The sequence below is a fragment of the Engystomops pustulosus genome, chromosome 7, assembly GCF_040894005.1.
Source record: "Engystomops pustulosus chromosome 7, aEngPut4.maternal, whole genome shotgun sequence".
NCBI classification, from domain to species: domain Eukaryota; kingdom Metazoa; phylum Chordata; class Amphibia; order Anura; family Leptodactylidae; genus Engystomops; species Engystomops pustulosus.
In genome coordinates, this window is record NC_092417.1 from 77,544,739 (window position 1) to 77,562,118 (window position 17,380).

At 44.3% G+C, this 17,380-nt stretch overlaps 2 protein-coding genes across 3 annotated transcripts in view; both read right to left on the reverse strand.

Moving 5' to 3' along the window:
• Window positions 1-4,921: 4,921 nt before the first annotated feature.
• MMP15 (matrix metallopeptidase 15) lies at window positions 4,922-10,363 on the reverse strand. Of its 2 annotated transcripts, none has more exons than XM_072116966.1 (10): window positions 10,009-10,363; window positions 9,403-9,551; window positions 9,181-9,303; window positions 8,015-8,319; window positions 7,745-7,906; window positions 7,357-7,574; window positions 7,063-7,201; window positions 6,837-6,987; window positions 6,249-6,364; window positions 4,922-5,889 (listed from the first exon to the last, which is right to left on the reverse strand). In XM_072116966.1, the coding sequence occupies exons 1-10, from the start codon at window positions 10,111-10,113 to the stop codon at window positions 5,465-5,467; spliced, it is 1,893 nt and encodes a 630-aa protein (XP_071973067.1). In that variant the 5' UTR covers window positions 10,114-10,363; the 3' UTR covers window positions 4,922-5,464. The 2 variants fall into 2 exon arrangements, with proteins under 2 accessions (XP_071973067.1, XP_071973066.1); XM_072116965.1 differs by having other exon boundaries at window positions 4,922-5,892; window positions 10,009-10,361.
• Window positions 10,364-12,878: 2,515 nt separating this feature from the next.
• CNOT1 (CCR4-NOT transcription complex subunit 1) overlaps window positions 12,879-17,380 on the reverse strand; it is a 31,642-nt gene continuing 27,140 nt past the window's right edge. The window contains exons 44-49 of the mRNA XM_072116967.1: window positions 17,115-17,288; window positions 16,746-16,895; window positions 14,342-14,522; window positions 13,969-14,101; window positions 13,751-13,885; window positions 12,879-13,630 (exon numbers count right to left, since the gene is read on the reverse strand). Coding sequence (XP_071973068.1) covers window positions 13,552-13,630; window positions 13,751-13,885; window positions 13,969-14,101; window positions 14,342-14,522; window positions 16,746-16,895; window positions 17,115-17,288 — 852 coding nt within the window. The 3' untranslated portion in view covers window positions 12,879-13,551. The remainder of the gene's footprint in view (window positions 13,631-13,750; window positions 13,886-13,968; window positions 14,102-14,341; window positions 14,523-16,745; window positions 16,896-17,114; window positions 17,289-17,380) is intronic.

The following is a 17,380-nucleotide window of genomic DNA, read 5'->3' on the forward strand; positions in this document are numbered from 1 at the left end:
GCAAAAAACAAGTGAAACGAAAAAACAGTGAGTTACACATAATCCAAATGACATCACATAATAACAACAAGAATCTGAACAGTGTAATAAAACGGAAAAGCTACACGGTGCAAGTCAACTAGCTTCATGTTTCTCTTCTGGCACCTAGTACATCTACAAGAAAACTGCCATCATTGTAATTTTTGTAAATTCCATTTAAGGGACAAGATCCTCAGGATAGGAGGGGTCACAACTACTGTAAAGCACTTTATTAGTTGTAAAACCGACTACGTAGTTTATGTCGTCTTCTGCCCGTGTAGACGATTCTACGTGGGAAAAACTATTAGACCCCTGTATATTAGGTTCAGGGAGCATCATCGCTCTATCATTACAGGAAAAGGTTCCCCTCGATTGATACAACACATGCACACGGTGCATGCAGGTAATCCTGATGCACTGTCTTTTGCAGGAATAGAAAGAATAACAATAAACACTAACGGAGGCGATAGACATAGAGAGCTCCTCCGATGCGAAGCTAGATGGATCCTCAAGACAGAAGCGGAAGGTCCAGTAGGACTAAATGACAAAAACGATATGGCAGTTTTCTTGTAGATGTACTAGGTGCCAGAAGAGAAACATGAAGCTAGTTGACTTGCACCGTGTAGCTTTTCCGTTTTATTACACTGTTCAGATTCTTGTTGTTATTATGTGATGTCATTTGGATTATGTGTAACTCACTGTTTTTTCGTTTCACTTGTTTTTTGCTAGTGGTGTCTGTCGCCTGTCGGCGACGTCCGCGGCTTGACTGGTCAGCCGACGGTCCTGTGCGGGCGCCGCCTACACTTCGACACACACACGTACACACCCCCTTGGTTCTCGATCACATGATTCCTTGTATCACATGATCCTTCTATGAGTGACGTCAGAGGGAGGACGGTTTAAACCCCGGCTCCACCGGCGTCCCTCATACGGCTAGACGAAGCGCAGGAGTGCGCGAAACGGCCCGTCGCCGAAGCCTTTCTTGTGCTGCACCTCCCTGTCCTATGCAGTAATTGAATAAAGAAGATTTCTGGGTGAGTGCCGCTTTCTGTTGTCTTCATTCGTATGCACTCTTTATAGTTTGCCATCTGTTTAGATGACGATGCTCATTACTAAAGACTGGCCTTTGAATTTGCAAAAAAAAAAAAACCCCAAACACTCACTAATGCCAATTCCATTATCCACGTACCCACCGCCATCAGGGGTGTCGGGAAGAGCAGGTACAAACCAGTCTCTTACCGTCTATAGATGGTCAGGTAGTGCGGCGGCTGCAGGCTGTTATTGTTGCACTAGAATAACCCCCTAACAGTGGGCTTTCCCCTCTCAGTAATGGTAGGCAGCTGTTTTTTTTTTGTATCTGGCTGATTTAGAAAACGGGGGACACCACCGGCTAGAAAAAAAAGGGTGAGTCCCCCTAGCCTATCATTGCTGAGCTGGGAAAGCCCACTGTTAGGGGGTTATTCCAGCGCAACAGTAACAGCCTTCAGCCATCCCATGACCTGACCATCTATAGACGGTCATGGACTGGTTTTTACCTGGCTCTTCCCAACACCCCTGGTGGCGGTGGGTACCGGGATAATGGTATTGGCGTTAGCGTTTCTTTTTTTGCCAAATTTACACTATGGCCAGCTCTTAGTAATGAGCATCGTTATCTAGACAGCACCACTACTATGGCATACTATGAAGAGTGTCGCAAAGATAGAAAACACGCTTATTAACAAATAGAAAATTTTATTGAAAAAAAAACAAAACGCAGACACGCACTCGTTGACCATTCTATTTGCTAATAAAATGCTGGTCATCGACTTACTCCATCAAATCCGAAGGATGGCGTTCTTTTGAAAATTTTCAGTTGATAAGTCTGGTGTAGTTGATATATGTCTCTGTGGTACATGGGGGGTGTGCTGTATCATTAGGGGCTAGGTGTGGAAACCACATGTCTCTGAAGACGTTGCCCTGGCCACTCTGTTGTGTTACAATGTTGAAGCCTGAGGTCCTGATTCTTTCACAGTAGGAAGGCACTGCCTCTTTAAGGGGCATTGTGCCAGCGGGACACAGAGGCCTATTGAGGGCTTAACCCTCAGGACATAGATGATTTGCAGCATCTGGTGTGGGGGTAATAGTGTAGCCCTTGTGTGAGAGACACGCCTGTAATGCGACCCCACAGTCCACCCCCAGTTTTGTTCTACATTCATGTTTGCCCTATTACAGTTACTGCCGCTTATCTCATGCACTGGTTCTAGTTCTAGAGAGGTTCTGCTTGTGCTGCATCACTGAGTATTGCAATGCTCAGGGATATACTGGGGTTTCACTGCCCGTATTGTATCCTTGTCTTCTCCCATCTTATAATGAATGAGCCTTGGCCATTAAGATGATGAAAAGAGGAAATTTCATTAAGCAGAAAGCAGCCCCCCCCCTCTCTCTCCATGCAGCTCAGACAACCATTAGTAGAGGGAGAAGTCTGCGCCTTCGTCACACACTTTTTTTTTTGTCAAAACATTTTCAGTTTTAGGAAACATTAGGGGCATGAAAACACTGATTCTGGATCCAATACTTAGTTTACAAACACCTATTAACATAACACATGGATAAAATTGAGAAAAGTACAAAACTTGGTAGGAAAAAAAATTATTAAGCTTTACAAAGACACTATACTCACTCGTTCTACCATCCCCTAAAGACAAAGGCCTTACATTTACTGAATGCTATGATGCTGCTTCGTAGAAATGTAAGTTGTTCATATATGCAAAATGCAGCCCTGAGGTTCCCCACTGACCCCACAGTATCCTATGAGGTTGGTAGAGATGGCATCAATCACACATTTCCTCAGTACCTGCTATTATCACAGACTACAATTGGGCTGGGATTTAAATGAAGATGACCCCAATGTCTGCCACTTTATTTGAATCCACTATAGTGCAGGGGAAATCTTATGCAAGGGAAACTGAAGATCATGTGGGTTGTAGCCAAAGAACATACAAAGGTGTCCTCTCCATCCAGGTGAAACTATCATCCTTTACATCACAGAGGCTGAGGATGTGACCATAGCAGGTCTCTGGAGACCCCCTCCCCCTCACTCCTTGTCTAATGGAAAGAGGAAATGCATGATCTCAGTCTGAGTGAAAGGATGCAGAATTAACCCTTACACCATGTCAGGCTCTGGGAACGCTTGGTCTGCAGTAATCTTTGACCAATCCCATGACTTGGGAATCTCACAGAAACCAAAAGAATGTATAGGACTTTTTTTTATGGAGCACAACCAGTTTTATGGCATTATTTTGGCCAGTATTTTTAAGTCAAAACCTGAAATTGATACTGCTGAAAATAATGAAAAGATCTTGTGTATATAGTATCCATTCCTGTTTTTTGCTTTCACTTACTGATACTGGTATGTAAAACTGGCATTAGGCCATTTGCAGATTAATATGTTGCCCGTGGAAACAGACCCAAATGTTGGTCTGATCACATGAGGTGCACAAGTCATTACATTGTACAGAAATAGGATGCATGGACTCCCTGTCTGCTGGCTGAACTACAGCACTTTCTTACAATGTTGGCACTGAAGTATTGCAGGCAGACAAGGAGTCCTTGCATCATCTGTGATGCAAGGACTCCTGTGCAAAGTTTGCAGTCCATGGGATCAGACCAACATATGGGTTTGTTTCCATGTGCTTCCATATTTACCTGCAGCCAGCCTTAAAGAGAACCCGTCATGCAAAATAACCCCCCTAAACTAAATATATTTTCATAAACTGCCATTAGAGAGCATTGCCTCTATCCCTTCATTGTCCCTCTACATGCCTGTAAACCTAAGCAATGAGGTCCTAAAGCCGTATGCAAATGACCTGTGAAATGTCCAATGAAGCATTAGCATATTCAAGCTGTCCACTCTATTCATGAGTGGGAGGCACAGCCACACCCCCAGTGCATGACTGACAGCCTGTATAATGATGTGAGGCTGTATAATGATGTGCTTCCTGGTGCTGGTGGCCACGCCCCCTGCAGCCTGTGTGTGCATGTGTGTGTGTGTTTAGTAGAGATACATCAGCTCCAGGCAGAACATGTTACAGCAGAACATGTCAGATTCATGTGTAGCTGATGTCTGTGTCTCTCACCTGTATATTAGGAGGATGCAGCATGTCAGCAGATACAGCACACACTAGCCCTGCTTTACTATACATTACACACAGACATGAGCAGGGGGAGGAGAGGGGAGGGGTAACAGGGGGGACATCACTGCCTCTGACCATGTGACCAGACTCATTTACATAATAAAGAATAGATGATTTTACAATGAATAATGTATGAAATAACTAGATAAAGGCTGGGATGGGATCCTTGTGAGCTGCTCCAACAGGTAGTAGTGACAGGACTAGTGGCAGAGACCTGATGACAGGTGTCCTTTAAGGGGCAACAGAGATTTGCCTAATGAAATAGCTGTTAACATTTGTGTTAACATACGCCGGTCACATTTTGTAAACAGTTGCGTTTTGGAAATGCAAATGTTAATAGCTACTTAATTAGGCAAATCTCTCTTCAGCTGTTGCAATGTATTTTGAAACACATGCGAGCCACGTGTGACTGCACCCCAGCTGCAATCAAAAGCTGCCTAGGAGTGATGTGAAAGTACTGGAAACAAGAGTCCAGGAGAAGTAATAAAATGTAATATGAACAGACCCGGTTCTTAAATTTGCACTATAGGTTAGTTTGTAGCCTCTCCGGGTCTAAGGAGTTTCCCCAGAACGCATGTGTGTCTGGGAACGTGCCATGTTTGGCTTTGTGTAAAGATCCAAATGCACCTGTGATTGGAGAAACTGTGATTCAATTGCACATCTAAATACAATTGAAATGAAACTTCTACCCTATGGCTTTGAAAACCATCATCACATAAAATTCACAAATCTATGTTTAGAAAAAAACTTTAATAAAAACAAATATTTGGGCAACATTGATTCCCTTTTTACCCAAGATTGACATTCCACAGGAACAACGGACTCTGATAGACGTCAGGGAACAGACCTCCCCAGTCTCCCATCTCCAGCAGGCAGCGGAGGGAAGTCTGCTCCTAGTTTCTATCTTGTGTCCCTCTAAAGATTTGTTCAGTGCAAAATAAACATTGTAGATGGTGGCGGAATCCAAACCGCGTTAATGGCAGACATTCGTTGTATTAATGGGGACACGTGCAACATAAAGTACCGACAGATACAGGGTGTAATTCACAAGTGCAATTCTCACGACAGCCACGTTGTGTCACTGTTCAGAGTAATATGCAGCACAGACAGCAGACACTTCCACTGCAAACTGTTCAGAGATCCACATTGTGTGGGGTGGGAGTCTGCTCCCATGTTAGCACCACAAAAAAAAAAAAAAAAAATTAAAATGTACAAAAGCCTAGGTGGTTGAAGAGGAGGGAAGTGGTGAACAGCGAGTGGTTTTTGGATAGGGGTCACACCCATTGCTGCAGGGAACGCTTGCAGTATCTGAGAGACTTGGGGGGCCCCTTTCTGTGCATCTGCACAATCATGTATATCAGTCCCAGTATGCATAACAGCAGTAGTAAAGGCACAATCACCATGGCAACACTGACGGCCCGTGTGTACTCATCAATATGGACAACAACATCCACATCGCGGCCAGCATCCTCCCTGTCAGTGCTATCCTCATCCTCATCCCTCTCATCGGGCTTAATATCAGGGTCAAATGGTGGTCGCTCCACATCTGGCCACCGCGGGGCAGAATCTGGCTCTTTATACACTTCCTCCTGGCAACCCATGTAGTCCCGTAATATGGACTTGGGGTATCCAGGCTCGGTCTTCAGATTCTTGTTGTCAAATTTCCAGTACTTGACTCCTTTGTAGAAGCAGGTATATGCTGCTGCAAACAAGAAAGTGACTATTACAAGATAGCAGATCCAAACCCCTTCTCTTACTGCAGCAAATTCTCAAGTTACTTCTCATGCTTGGTTTCTCAACGCAAAGGGAGATTTGCCTAATTACATTGCTGTTAACATTTGTATTTACAATGTGGGTATGTTTTGTTAACAGCTATGTAATTAGACAAATCTCTTCTCCTCAGCTGTTGTATTGCATTTGAAAACACAATGTGTGAATGCAGCCTTACAGCAAATTTCCATATCTATTGATGTTATTATTGGATGGTGTTTTTTTTTTTTTTTTTACAGATGACCCTGGAAAAAATAAGTTACGTGGGGACTACTCTGTAATACTCACATGTTTCTGAACACATGAAGGCACCTTTTGGGGTGTCAGGGATACCAGCCCAGACCTTTATAGATTTAGGGTAACCTGCATCCACAGAACGAGTTTCTTCATTGAAACGCCAATAACTATAGACAAAGAATAAAAGCATGAGAATATATGCAGGAGAGGGGTGGGAAGAAAGGCTGTACAGACGGTATTGTTGGGTTTTCATGAGACATTGGGAAATTATAATAAAGGATTCTGAATCTACTAGTATTGAGTGTGGCAACACAGCTAACTCTCCAGATAAGAGGGGAGATGTATACGTAAAGCCACACACAGACAGTTTTTTCCCCACCAGTTCCTGTATGACCCGGGGGTCGTTTCCTCTAATTTATTCTTGTCCTTTCCTGTTTTTCTCTGTTTTCAAGCCCTGCCTTCACAGTATCATTCTGTAAGTGAAATTTCTCAGACCCACTGTCAACATATATGGAGATGCTACATACTGCAGGACCTGCACCCCAGTTCTGTGATGGTTTACTTCTTTATGTTTTAATGTTTCTTATACCTACAGTCAAATACGAGGGAGGGGCAAACAGCGAACCACCCCAGTATTACCTGTCTCCCCGGAAGAAATAAGAGTATCCTGTGGGCTCCCACCATATTGCTGTGTCGATCCTGTCGTAGGGAAGGCCGTACCCCAAGTTGCTCAGTGGCTGTGGATACCCTGGCTCTAGATTGGCCTCACGGAACAGCCAGTACCTATCCCCTGATGATCAATAATATAAGATGTTTATTTTCACATATTCTGCTTCCTTCTCCACAATACTGTCTCTGCACTCACCTTTAAAGAAGACAAACTTGCCATCGTGTCTCTCATATACAGCACTGATATTGGCAGGAAGCCCTCTCCAGAAATGGCCGATCGGCATAGGGTAGTTATCCAAGACCCGGTTATTGCGCACTCTCCAGAACCAGGCACCCTGTGAAGAAATGCACCTTAGTAAATAGATAGTGCTGCAAGTCCTGCCCAATGTACTAATGATTCTGGTCTGTCCCCTGGTGCTGGATAATGAAGAGCAAGAGCTGGCGATATGGGGAGGGCTGGTGTCTGCACTCTCTCTCAATATATGCTTACCTTGAACACAAACGTTTCTCCCCTCAAAACAGTCACAGCATCGAAGTTGCCCTCACAGATATTGGGTCCATACCGGTCAGGAGTAGTTGGTTTTCTGGGAGGGGTATTTCCAGGGCGCTCTGGTTTTCCCCCTGGTGGAGGCTTCGGGGGTTTTACTTCTGGGCGTTCTGGAGTTGGAATGGGAGACTGTGTGCTTGGTGCCTCGTTGGCCGGACTCCCTTTAATCATAAGAGTAGGAGACACTAGAGATAAGCAGCCTTAGGGAATGTGACAAGTGGGGAGACGGGAGCCTGGAGAATAACGGGATAGGGTAACAGAGAGGCAGTAACTGGTGGCATTACATCTGAGGGAGGTAATTGGGTGGGGTTTATACTGCGAGGGTCCTCACCATACAGCTGTTGGATTCCTCGTCTGTCATCTTCAGGCAGCTGGAAGTTCTCAGTGTCCATCCACTGGTAAAATGGAGCCATGATGGCAGAAGGATTATTAGAATGCTCCAATCCCAGGGAATGTCCGAGCTCATGGACTGCTACTAAGAAGAGGTGATTGCCTGAGAAGGGAGACAGGTACTTCTCTTAACCTCTTGTGCAACTTTCACCCATTGAACTCTATTTCCCTGCAGGTGTTAGTCCTCTTGCCTCACTAGCCAGATCCTCACCTGAGAGGTCAGTGTTATCCACTGTCCAAGGCTCTTCTAAGTCAAAATGAGCATCTCCTCCCATGCCCGGACCAGGGAAGTAAGCATGTGCCAGGAAGCCTCCAGGACCATCAAAGGGTGAGCTGTCACCATGAAATCCCGAAGCAAAGAGGATGAGGATGTCGGCATTGGCCTGGCGCTGGCGTACACTTTCATATGGGATTTCTGAGAATGTGAGCGGCGTTACGCTTGACCAGACAGCGAAGGCTTTCCGTATGGAGTCCACCGAGTTATAAACACCCAAGCGTGTCAAGTGATTCTGTATACTGCAGGGAAAATTATGGAAATATGTCGACTACAAAGGAGTAAACACATACATGCACCTTGTTCTAACATACTGTAAATGCATATAAACACCCCTCCACACCATATGCACTGCCCACACTCTGAGGATATTGTGTGTGTATATATGTCAAACACAGCGCCCATTGTAGCAAGTCTAGACCGATAGATTGAAATATGAGGGGGTTTCAATACTGCTGTACATATGCAAGAACAACAACGGGTATTAGTGTAGTATACTTTAAGACCGTACTGGTGCTAGCAGGTAACCAAGGGATAATAACCACTACCAATTCTCTATTCACAAGCCTATACACAGCCTGTGCTCAAAGAACACACATGTATAGAAACTTCCCGAGGCTAGACACATATATACATGCCCAGTCCTCATTGTACATACACACCTACACACAGCCTGCCCCTAATATACAACAATCTCTAAGTAGTTGCACACAAAAACAAGCTGGCCTTGTGCTGTGCACACAATTGCTTCTTTCTTTTAGACGTGTCCCTTGCTGTTATCTACCCAAGTCTGAACTCACATGATTAATAGTTCACGTTACGATCAATAAAAGCACAAAACAAACATCCAGGCACAGGCAGTACCATCATGCCCTCTGTTCAGGTCACACTCAGGTCTGCAGGAAAATCTTCTCATGTGCGCAATTCCCATTTAGAGTGGAAATAACTATTCCGATTTTACTCCATGCCTTATACCTTTCTGTTAGAAATACATCAGGTCTTTGACTGTGACCATAGCATAAAACATAGTGAAAGGTAAAGCAATAACCAGAGGAAAAGATACTGCGGTATCATTGACACCAGGCAAGGGGATTGGCACTCACCTATATGTCAGCTGCTGCTGGTTCCATTTGCGTCCCGTGTGGGCGTAACGTCTCCGTCGCATGCTGGACTTGGCTTTGCTTCCAAACTGGTCAGGGACACCACAGCGCGGTTTTTGCATCCATCTGTCATCAAAAGGCAGCATGAATAAAATAGTAAAACATTAAGATGGCAGCTTCTGGTGACCATGCAATAACCAACAGTAATTTCTACTCTGCCCTTACTGTCTAGTGGTTTCATCCAGCTCTCCAGTCATTGGGATCCCATAGAACTGCTGCATTTCAGAGATGGCAGAAGAGAGGATCTGAGCAGAACGCAGGGTGGACATCTGACGACTGGCAGGAGGGAGGTAGCCATAGAGTCGCAGCCAGGCCTGGGGGAAGAGGAGAATAATCTCAGCAGTGGTGTACACCAGGCCACCAGGACCAGAGATGCAATGGAAGTCCTATCCAGGTATGAGCAGCACAGGGCAGCTGGAGGAGCTCACTGCCAGGGGGTCTGGTAACATCTCCATGTACAGATATTACTGTAACAGGATAATAGGTTATAATTACATTACAAATGACAATTATCAGACCGCCATATGCAGGATTATCAGACAGATCAAGAGTCAAGGACCAATGGCAGCTCCTAAAAGCTAAGCAACTGCTGATGGTGCCGGAGTAGAGACCCGGTGTGTCCCTGTGACTTGTATTGTGTGAGCCACACATAGCACACACTCCTCCGGGCACAAGGTACAGTGACAGGACATGCAGGGAACAATGAGGACGCTCAGGGCTGCAGGGTGTCAGGACCAGGGACGGTCCCCAGGCCGCAGTGGTAGTACGTACCTCCGCTCGGGAATCGTCCTCGCCGCCAGCAGTGCATGTGTGACAGGAGAGGAGGACGAGGCAGCACGCCCGCAGCAGCAGTCCCGGGGCCCCGCCGCCCGCCATGGCCGCTCTCTGCTTCTCCTTTGTTCTGTGTGGGCAGAGGACGCGCAGTTTCACCAGGCAGGGCGTCGTTCACCCCGGACAGTCGGCCCGCTCCATGGGAGCCCCCCCCGGCAGCCCCTCCGGCACACAGCGCAGACACCGCCACCGGGGTCCTAAGATAAGCCCCGCCTTTTCGCCAATCCTGCTCCAGGGGGTCCGCCCTTCAGCGACCCACTCCCTGACTTTCAGATTTCTCCGGAGCTGAAACCACAGCGCCCCCTCCTGGCGGTAACCCCGAGAACAGGCGGCTCCTTCCCACAACACTGCGGCAGCACAGCGTAGTGCCATTACCGACCAGGCTGATACACTACACGCATCCCTCACCAGGTATGAGGGGGTAGAAGTGACCTGGGACACACGTGGCTTTACAGCCCAGCATTACTACAGGTGACACAATGCCCTCATTATTCCTGTACTCAAGAATCCCTCCCATAGGATTGTGGTCCTAAAAAAGAAAGCAGATGAACAGCGGAATACTACAGCTCCAATCACAATTTTATAGGGTTACTTTGTAATTAGCTACAGAATGATCTCTCATTAGAAACCAATACCAAGTATGTGCTACCCTGTTTCCCCTAAAATAGGACATCCCCCGTAAGACCTAGTACAATTTTGTTCAAGATTAGAAATAAGGTATCCCCCTGAAAATTAGACCTAGTAGTAGTCATTGCTATAGCTCCCCCCCCCCCCCCCATACATTAGTAGATCTTTTAGATGCTGCAAAAGGTTGTGAAATTCATTATGAAATACGTTTGGAGAGTTAAAGGGGTATTCTCGTCTCGGCATTCACATTCAGTTTCACTAATCTTCCATATATAAACATTTCTTCAATTGGATGTTATTAAAAAAAGTGTTCCTGTGTGAAGATAATTTCACATAAATAAAGTCATGTTGTCCCTTAGAAACCAGATAGCTTCCTCGGATACGACCACGTCACACTCTAGCAGTGGTGGCCAGACCTGGACTATATTGTCCTGTCGGACCACCAGGATTCAGCAATCATTACCACAGGACGGCTGTGGGACATGCAGTAACTCCCGGACATTTCATATACAAAATCTGTTTGTTTATTTGTGCAATCATATACACAGGAACATTTTTTTAATGACATCTAATTGAAGAAATGTTATATATATAGCAGATTAATGAAACTGAATGTGAGTGCCCAGATGAGAATACCCCTTTAAGGATGTTAGAGAAGTTGATTTTTTTTGTTCAACAATAAATTTGAATTCTTTTTCATGGAAAAAAAGTAAGACATCCACTGAAAATAAGACCTAGCACTTCTTTAGGATCAAAAATTTATATAAGACGCGGTCTTATTTTCAGGGAAACGGGGTAGTTCCAGTATGCTAGTGATGAGACTATCATAGGGATCCAGAGCATCAAATACACCGATTGGTTGTGCCACAGAGGTCTTGTGTTACTTTCATCAGGATAAGTCAGTGACATCTCTGCCTTCATTATGTAGGGATGGACATAAGACATTTATGTAACCCTGGAAGGATTTGCCTCCCATGGCCACTACTGGAGGTGGGTCAGGTGCATGTGACCCACTTAAAAGGGCCACAAGGTAAACACCAAGGGTGCGGTCAAACACTCAGATGCAGCTTTTCTATGTCCAAACCAGGAGTGGATTTAAAAAAGGCAAAGCTTCTCTCAATGATATGGTCTTACCCATTATAAACCACACCTGCTTTTGGCTTTAAAAGCTAAATTGAACGTGTGAACTCACCCCAAATGAGCTGCAGCATGCTGGGCCAAGACTAGCGGTCCCAGAGCATTGGCCACTAATGAAGTGTTTGTCATGAAAATACACATCAATAGGCCTTTAGCAGTCTTGAAGTCATCACTATTCAGAGCAAGCAACAAGCAGCCCTTGCAGTTGTAACATCTTTACTCAATCTGGTTTTATTCTAAGTAGATCCAATTTTACAGACCATCAGAGAATTGATGTTTGGGCGAAACCCAAAATGCAGCCCACTACAGTCTAACAGATTCATTTACTGACTACATGATGAAAGTGGCCACATACCAGGTTTCAAACTTCTTTTCAATGTATTGCTCTTACGACAGTGCTGGGAACGTTACCTCAGTGGTGTGTGGATAGTGGACTTACCCATGTAACCAAAGCTGGGTGCAAATACAGCTTAAAATACTTTTTTTTTTTTAAAAATTAGAACTTAGCCATTTAAGTTCACCTTACTTACTGAAGCCACAAACAGGATAGTGCATAAATGTGCAATCCTCACCCAAAAAGGCCAAATTCACCTGCAGAGCTCCAAGTGAATAGCTAAAAGGTGCACCTGTTGATGCAGGACATGCCAGTAATGGAAGTCACACACATGTGCACTCTAGTCACAATCTGATACACTGAAATAGATCATGTGAAGGGGGAGTATTGCATAGAATAGTGTATGTGAAACCTTCCTCCAAAATGTCCAAACTCTTCACTGTATAAAACCAAGTTACTATTGTCAAAGCCAAGATGAGCAGGACCACATACCATGGCCACTTTATGGAGGCTGGAAAGCAAAGAATTAGGAGGGTGTGACTTGGGGTTAAAAAAAAAAATTAGCAAGAAGGGAAATCTAAAATATATATCTAAACAGGAGAAATATTTAAAATTGGAGGGTGTGGAGGTCACAAGGATGGTTGTGACCATTGTGTATGAGCTGCAGACCCTGTAGGGAAAACGGGATATGTGGGGAGAGACAAGACTTCAGTGCTGCAGGTCATGACTTTAATGTGTAACTACAGAATCCATACATACAAGTGAGAACTGAAAGCTACAAAATACAACACAGGACCAATACATTTACAAAACAGTCAAAATTCTACAAAATGGCCTGTATTGGTCCAGGAACAGGGAGTTCTGTACAGACTGCGGCCTGGCTATTGGGATAGGAGGAGTGGCTCACCCCCCACAAAATACAAACCAAACCCCAAGTCTCAGAAAATAATGTCACTTCTCTTTACAAGCGCCAAAGTCCGGTGTCCAGCACAGTATCAGATCTGCACTTGCCACCAGCTCCACAAGTGTTCCTCCCCCGTAGTCCATCTATCTTTGATTAAACAATGCATCAGGATGGAAGTGTTACCACCCCACCACCCCCAGCAATCAGACAGACCCAGACTCAAAGGCTTTGTGTTCTCAGATCAGTATTTACATGAATCAAGAAAAAAAAAAATATTCTATATTCACAACATCCTTTGTTTGGCCAAAAAAACCAAAAAATTATAATAAAATAAAATCCCCCTCCCCCCTTCAACACTCCCAGACATCAGCGTTCAACTCTCGACGGACTCAGCATTGCCAGGTGGAAAATAAGACAAGGATTCTTCACATTGCCGACTTGTGTGGTCATCTGTTAAGTCTATGGAGCATGTGGTGGTTAGCTAGCTGGCACCAGTGCCCTCCATCACCTGCTGAGCCTGCTTCTGACCCATACAACACTGTGCTACCGACTGGAACAACCTGTAGACAACAAATAATATAACTTATAGGAGGCAAAGTTTATTAATAAACAGTCACATGATGCATTAAGGCCAATATGATAAGACAACCATGATCCTCACAGGATCCAAGACTACTTACTTCTCAATCTCAGGAGCACAGTGCACAAAGTCATGGTTCCAGAACTTAAAAGCAGGGTTTTTAATCAGCTCAATGAAGGTTATCAGGAGCCCCCAGGGATGAGGTCTGTTCACAATCAGTCGCTCCAGCAGGACCCTAAAAGATACAACAACCATGGTTGAGTGGTTGCGTCTAGTCATGGGTGTATGTGGATCAGACTCCTTCTGGTCAGTGCTCACCGTGTGATCTGCTCCTGTATGGCCTCAGTGTTGGCTTCAGCAAAGAGGTATAGCATAGTGCAGCTGAAGTAGTGGGTGTGGCTGTTGGGGTATCGCAGCTGGTTGGCAATGGCATTCAGGAAGAGGTAGCGACCTGCAGAGTAAAAATGTTACCGTTAGGCTGCATTCATATGTGGCATTTTAAGTTTTTGAAACTCAATACAGCAGCTGAGTAGATTTACCCAATTACATTGGCATTATATTCACAAAATGCAAGTGTTAACATTGCATTTTGTGAATGTAATGCCAATGTAATTGGGTAAATCTACTCTCCTCGGCTAGTATTGCATTTACATCAACAGCAAACAGAGAACCAACATTGCACTTGTGTTACCTTCAGTGTCCAGGTCCACAGCCAGGTTCTGGAAGATATCCATGTGAGCAGAATGTGTGATGGTGCTCATGGAGGGTGTGCTGCCTTTGTTGTGAATGTGAGCTATTGCCTGAGTGCCAACATAAAGGACCAGTGCATTGATCAGCTGGATGCTGTAGCGATTTCCAGGCTCATTGGAGACCTGCAGCAAAAAAAGATAAGATTTTTTTACCACCCATTTAGATCTGAATTTGGGCCATATGTGCACCAGAGACGAACTATAAAATACAAACTGGATAAATGCAACAGATGACCACCACATGACAAGGTCTAAAACCTTGTGCCGTTGTCTTGCATTTAAAAACAATACACAACACTGTGTGCTGGTTACAAGTTCGCATATGCGATTGGGCCGTGGCATGCCCCTTGCACTTTGATTCCATTTCTAAACTATACACGCGACTACACTTCCAGAAATGGACAAAAGGTGCAAACAGCTGTGAAAATAAGAAATATTAAAACGCATCGTAAATATGCAAAAACGCATGCGTTTTTGTAATTTGAAAACACGTTCAAAAACGCTCCATGTGACTGCACCTTTATGCATCAAGAAAGCCAAAGGGGGATATGCCCCGACTATGGTAGATTTTGTGCATATCTCCCTCTTTGTTGTACTTGTTGGGGTTGTAAAAGGGGGGGGGGGGGGGGTGGAAAAAAAAACCTTTCAATAAAAATATCGGATTTAAAAAAAACAAAGGGGGATAGGCCCAATTACATTGCTGTAAATATTATAGAGTTTACAAAACGCATACGTTAACACATAAGTTGGAGACAATTAAAAGGGGACAGGATTCATTTATATAGATAAATGAATGGTCCATACAAAAATACATGGTGAAAAGTTGTTCCAGGTTAAATCAAAAGACAGAGGGAACCTTTTTTCTCTACAGGCAGAGGAGACAGTGCTTTTTTTTTATTTTTTTTTTTACTGTGAGAACGGTCAATCTGCAGGTCACATTTGGGACAGCAGAGAGATTAAGGGCCTAGGTGCCGTTTTACATCTAAATAACACTGACGGTCAAGTTAGATGGATGGTTTCCCCTAAAACTTTTCCTCATCCAATCCCTTCCTTGGTTGAACCTGTACATGTGTCTTTTTTCAACTGTATGAACCATGTAACGCATGAATTAGCATTGCATACACACAAATGTTAACAGGCAAATCTCTAAGCTGCAAACAAATTATCGCGTTGTGTGTAGCACGCTTCACACGGTCTGTGACCCATCCAGAAAAATCCCAAAACAGACACAATATTGACATAAACCTTTCTATACTCTAACCGGAGATCCAAATTTGTCAACGGTATCTTCTTGTAATGATCCAAAAAAGTTTTAGTTTTCCACGATGTAGTTCACTTATTTCATTGCACAAGAAAAACTCTAATAAGAAAAGACCACTATTCAGAACATCCTTCGTGCGTTTTCTCCCCTCAACTCCACCATTCAGCATAGAAGGTCGTAAGGAAAAAGTAGACGCACACAGAATAGTATGTTCTTAAAATAAGATTTTTTTAAAATTGTACTTACAAAAGCAATATCGAAATGCGCATATAAAACAAAATCAGTGGGACGCCAGTTTCTTTTATCTTATATTACCTGGCTTCGGGGAGGGGGGGGGGGTCCTGGTCTACTGGCCCCTCCCATCTAATCCTCCCCATGCCTTATGTCTCCTTACCATTTAGCAGTTTAGGTCATGTGTTCAGACCGAATCACAGGCCCTTTAGCCTCTTAATAGCAAACAGTTCCCCAAGCAGGTATCTGACCACATGAAGTCACAGCAGCCTCTATGGACTGCTGTGAATTCATGCGATCACATACATGGTGTAGAGTTTGCTATTCTTAAAGGCTAAGGGATCTGCGATGTCACTCTGGTCATATGACATGAATGCAACACAAGGCACTGTGCAAAAAGACTGACGCAACATTTCCCATCTGTACGTAGAGCTTTATATGTCTATGTCTATTTGAATATTGGCAGACAGACCCCCCCAAGTACAAGGAGGCACGGAAGGGATTTGAACAGACACAGAGCTGTCAGTCAAAATAATCAGGGGTGGTTCACTGCCAGCCTGAGAGAGAGAAGAGTCAAAGCCAGCAGACGAGTCAGAAAAAGCCAATTTGTATATCAGAAATATGGCTATAATTAAGCTTGTGTCTCACTGGCATTTAATTTTAGGTCATATGGGGAGGACTTTTACCCTTTATCAGGAGCATTGTTAGTCAGGGAGGTAAAATTCTTGTGACAGGTCTTATTTAAGGACCCACTAAAGAATCAGTTGTTACTTCCTGGTATGGAAATAAAACTAAATTCAGAGGGTGTTTTTGTTTGTCTTTTAATCCATTAGTCTCATATGGAAGAAACCAACCTGTAGGTTACTGCGGAGCTCAGAAAGGAAGGTAACAGGTGAACGTGTCTTCAGATAAGAATCCAAATCTTTCTTGAACTGTGGGGGCATCACGCCAGTAAAGTTGGTGAGAATTCTGGGAGCAATGTTAATCTCACTTAGCATGTCAACCTGCCAGAAGAAAGCCAAAGTTATACATTTCCAGCTAACTAGGAAAAGTGGCCTCCCGCTGCACTGCAGCCTGCTCACAACAGTCAGACAGATTATGGTAGGGGCTGTTCTGCAGCACCACAGTGTAACCACCACCCACTATCAGTACACTGGTTTAAAAAAAAAAAAAAAAAAGTGCAGATCAAAATGACCAGAGCAGTAAAGCTTCAGCATTGATACCTTGAGATTGGGAGTAAAGGGATCTGGAAGCCTCATGTTGCGTGGGAAGGCACTCAGGATTAAGTTCCTCAGCTGGATGCAGTTGGGTGGGATGACGTCACAGAAGCCGTAGTGATAGTCACAGAGAAACTCTGGGAAATCATGCAACAACACAAGCAGCACACGAAGAGTGCCCTATAAATCAGCAAAAAGACATGTTGGCTCCTTCAGCTGATCCTTTTACACAGTCTGCACATTTTTAAGCAAAAAACAAAAAAAAAAAAAAC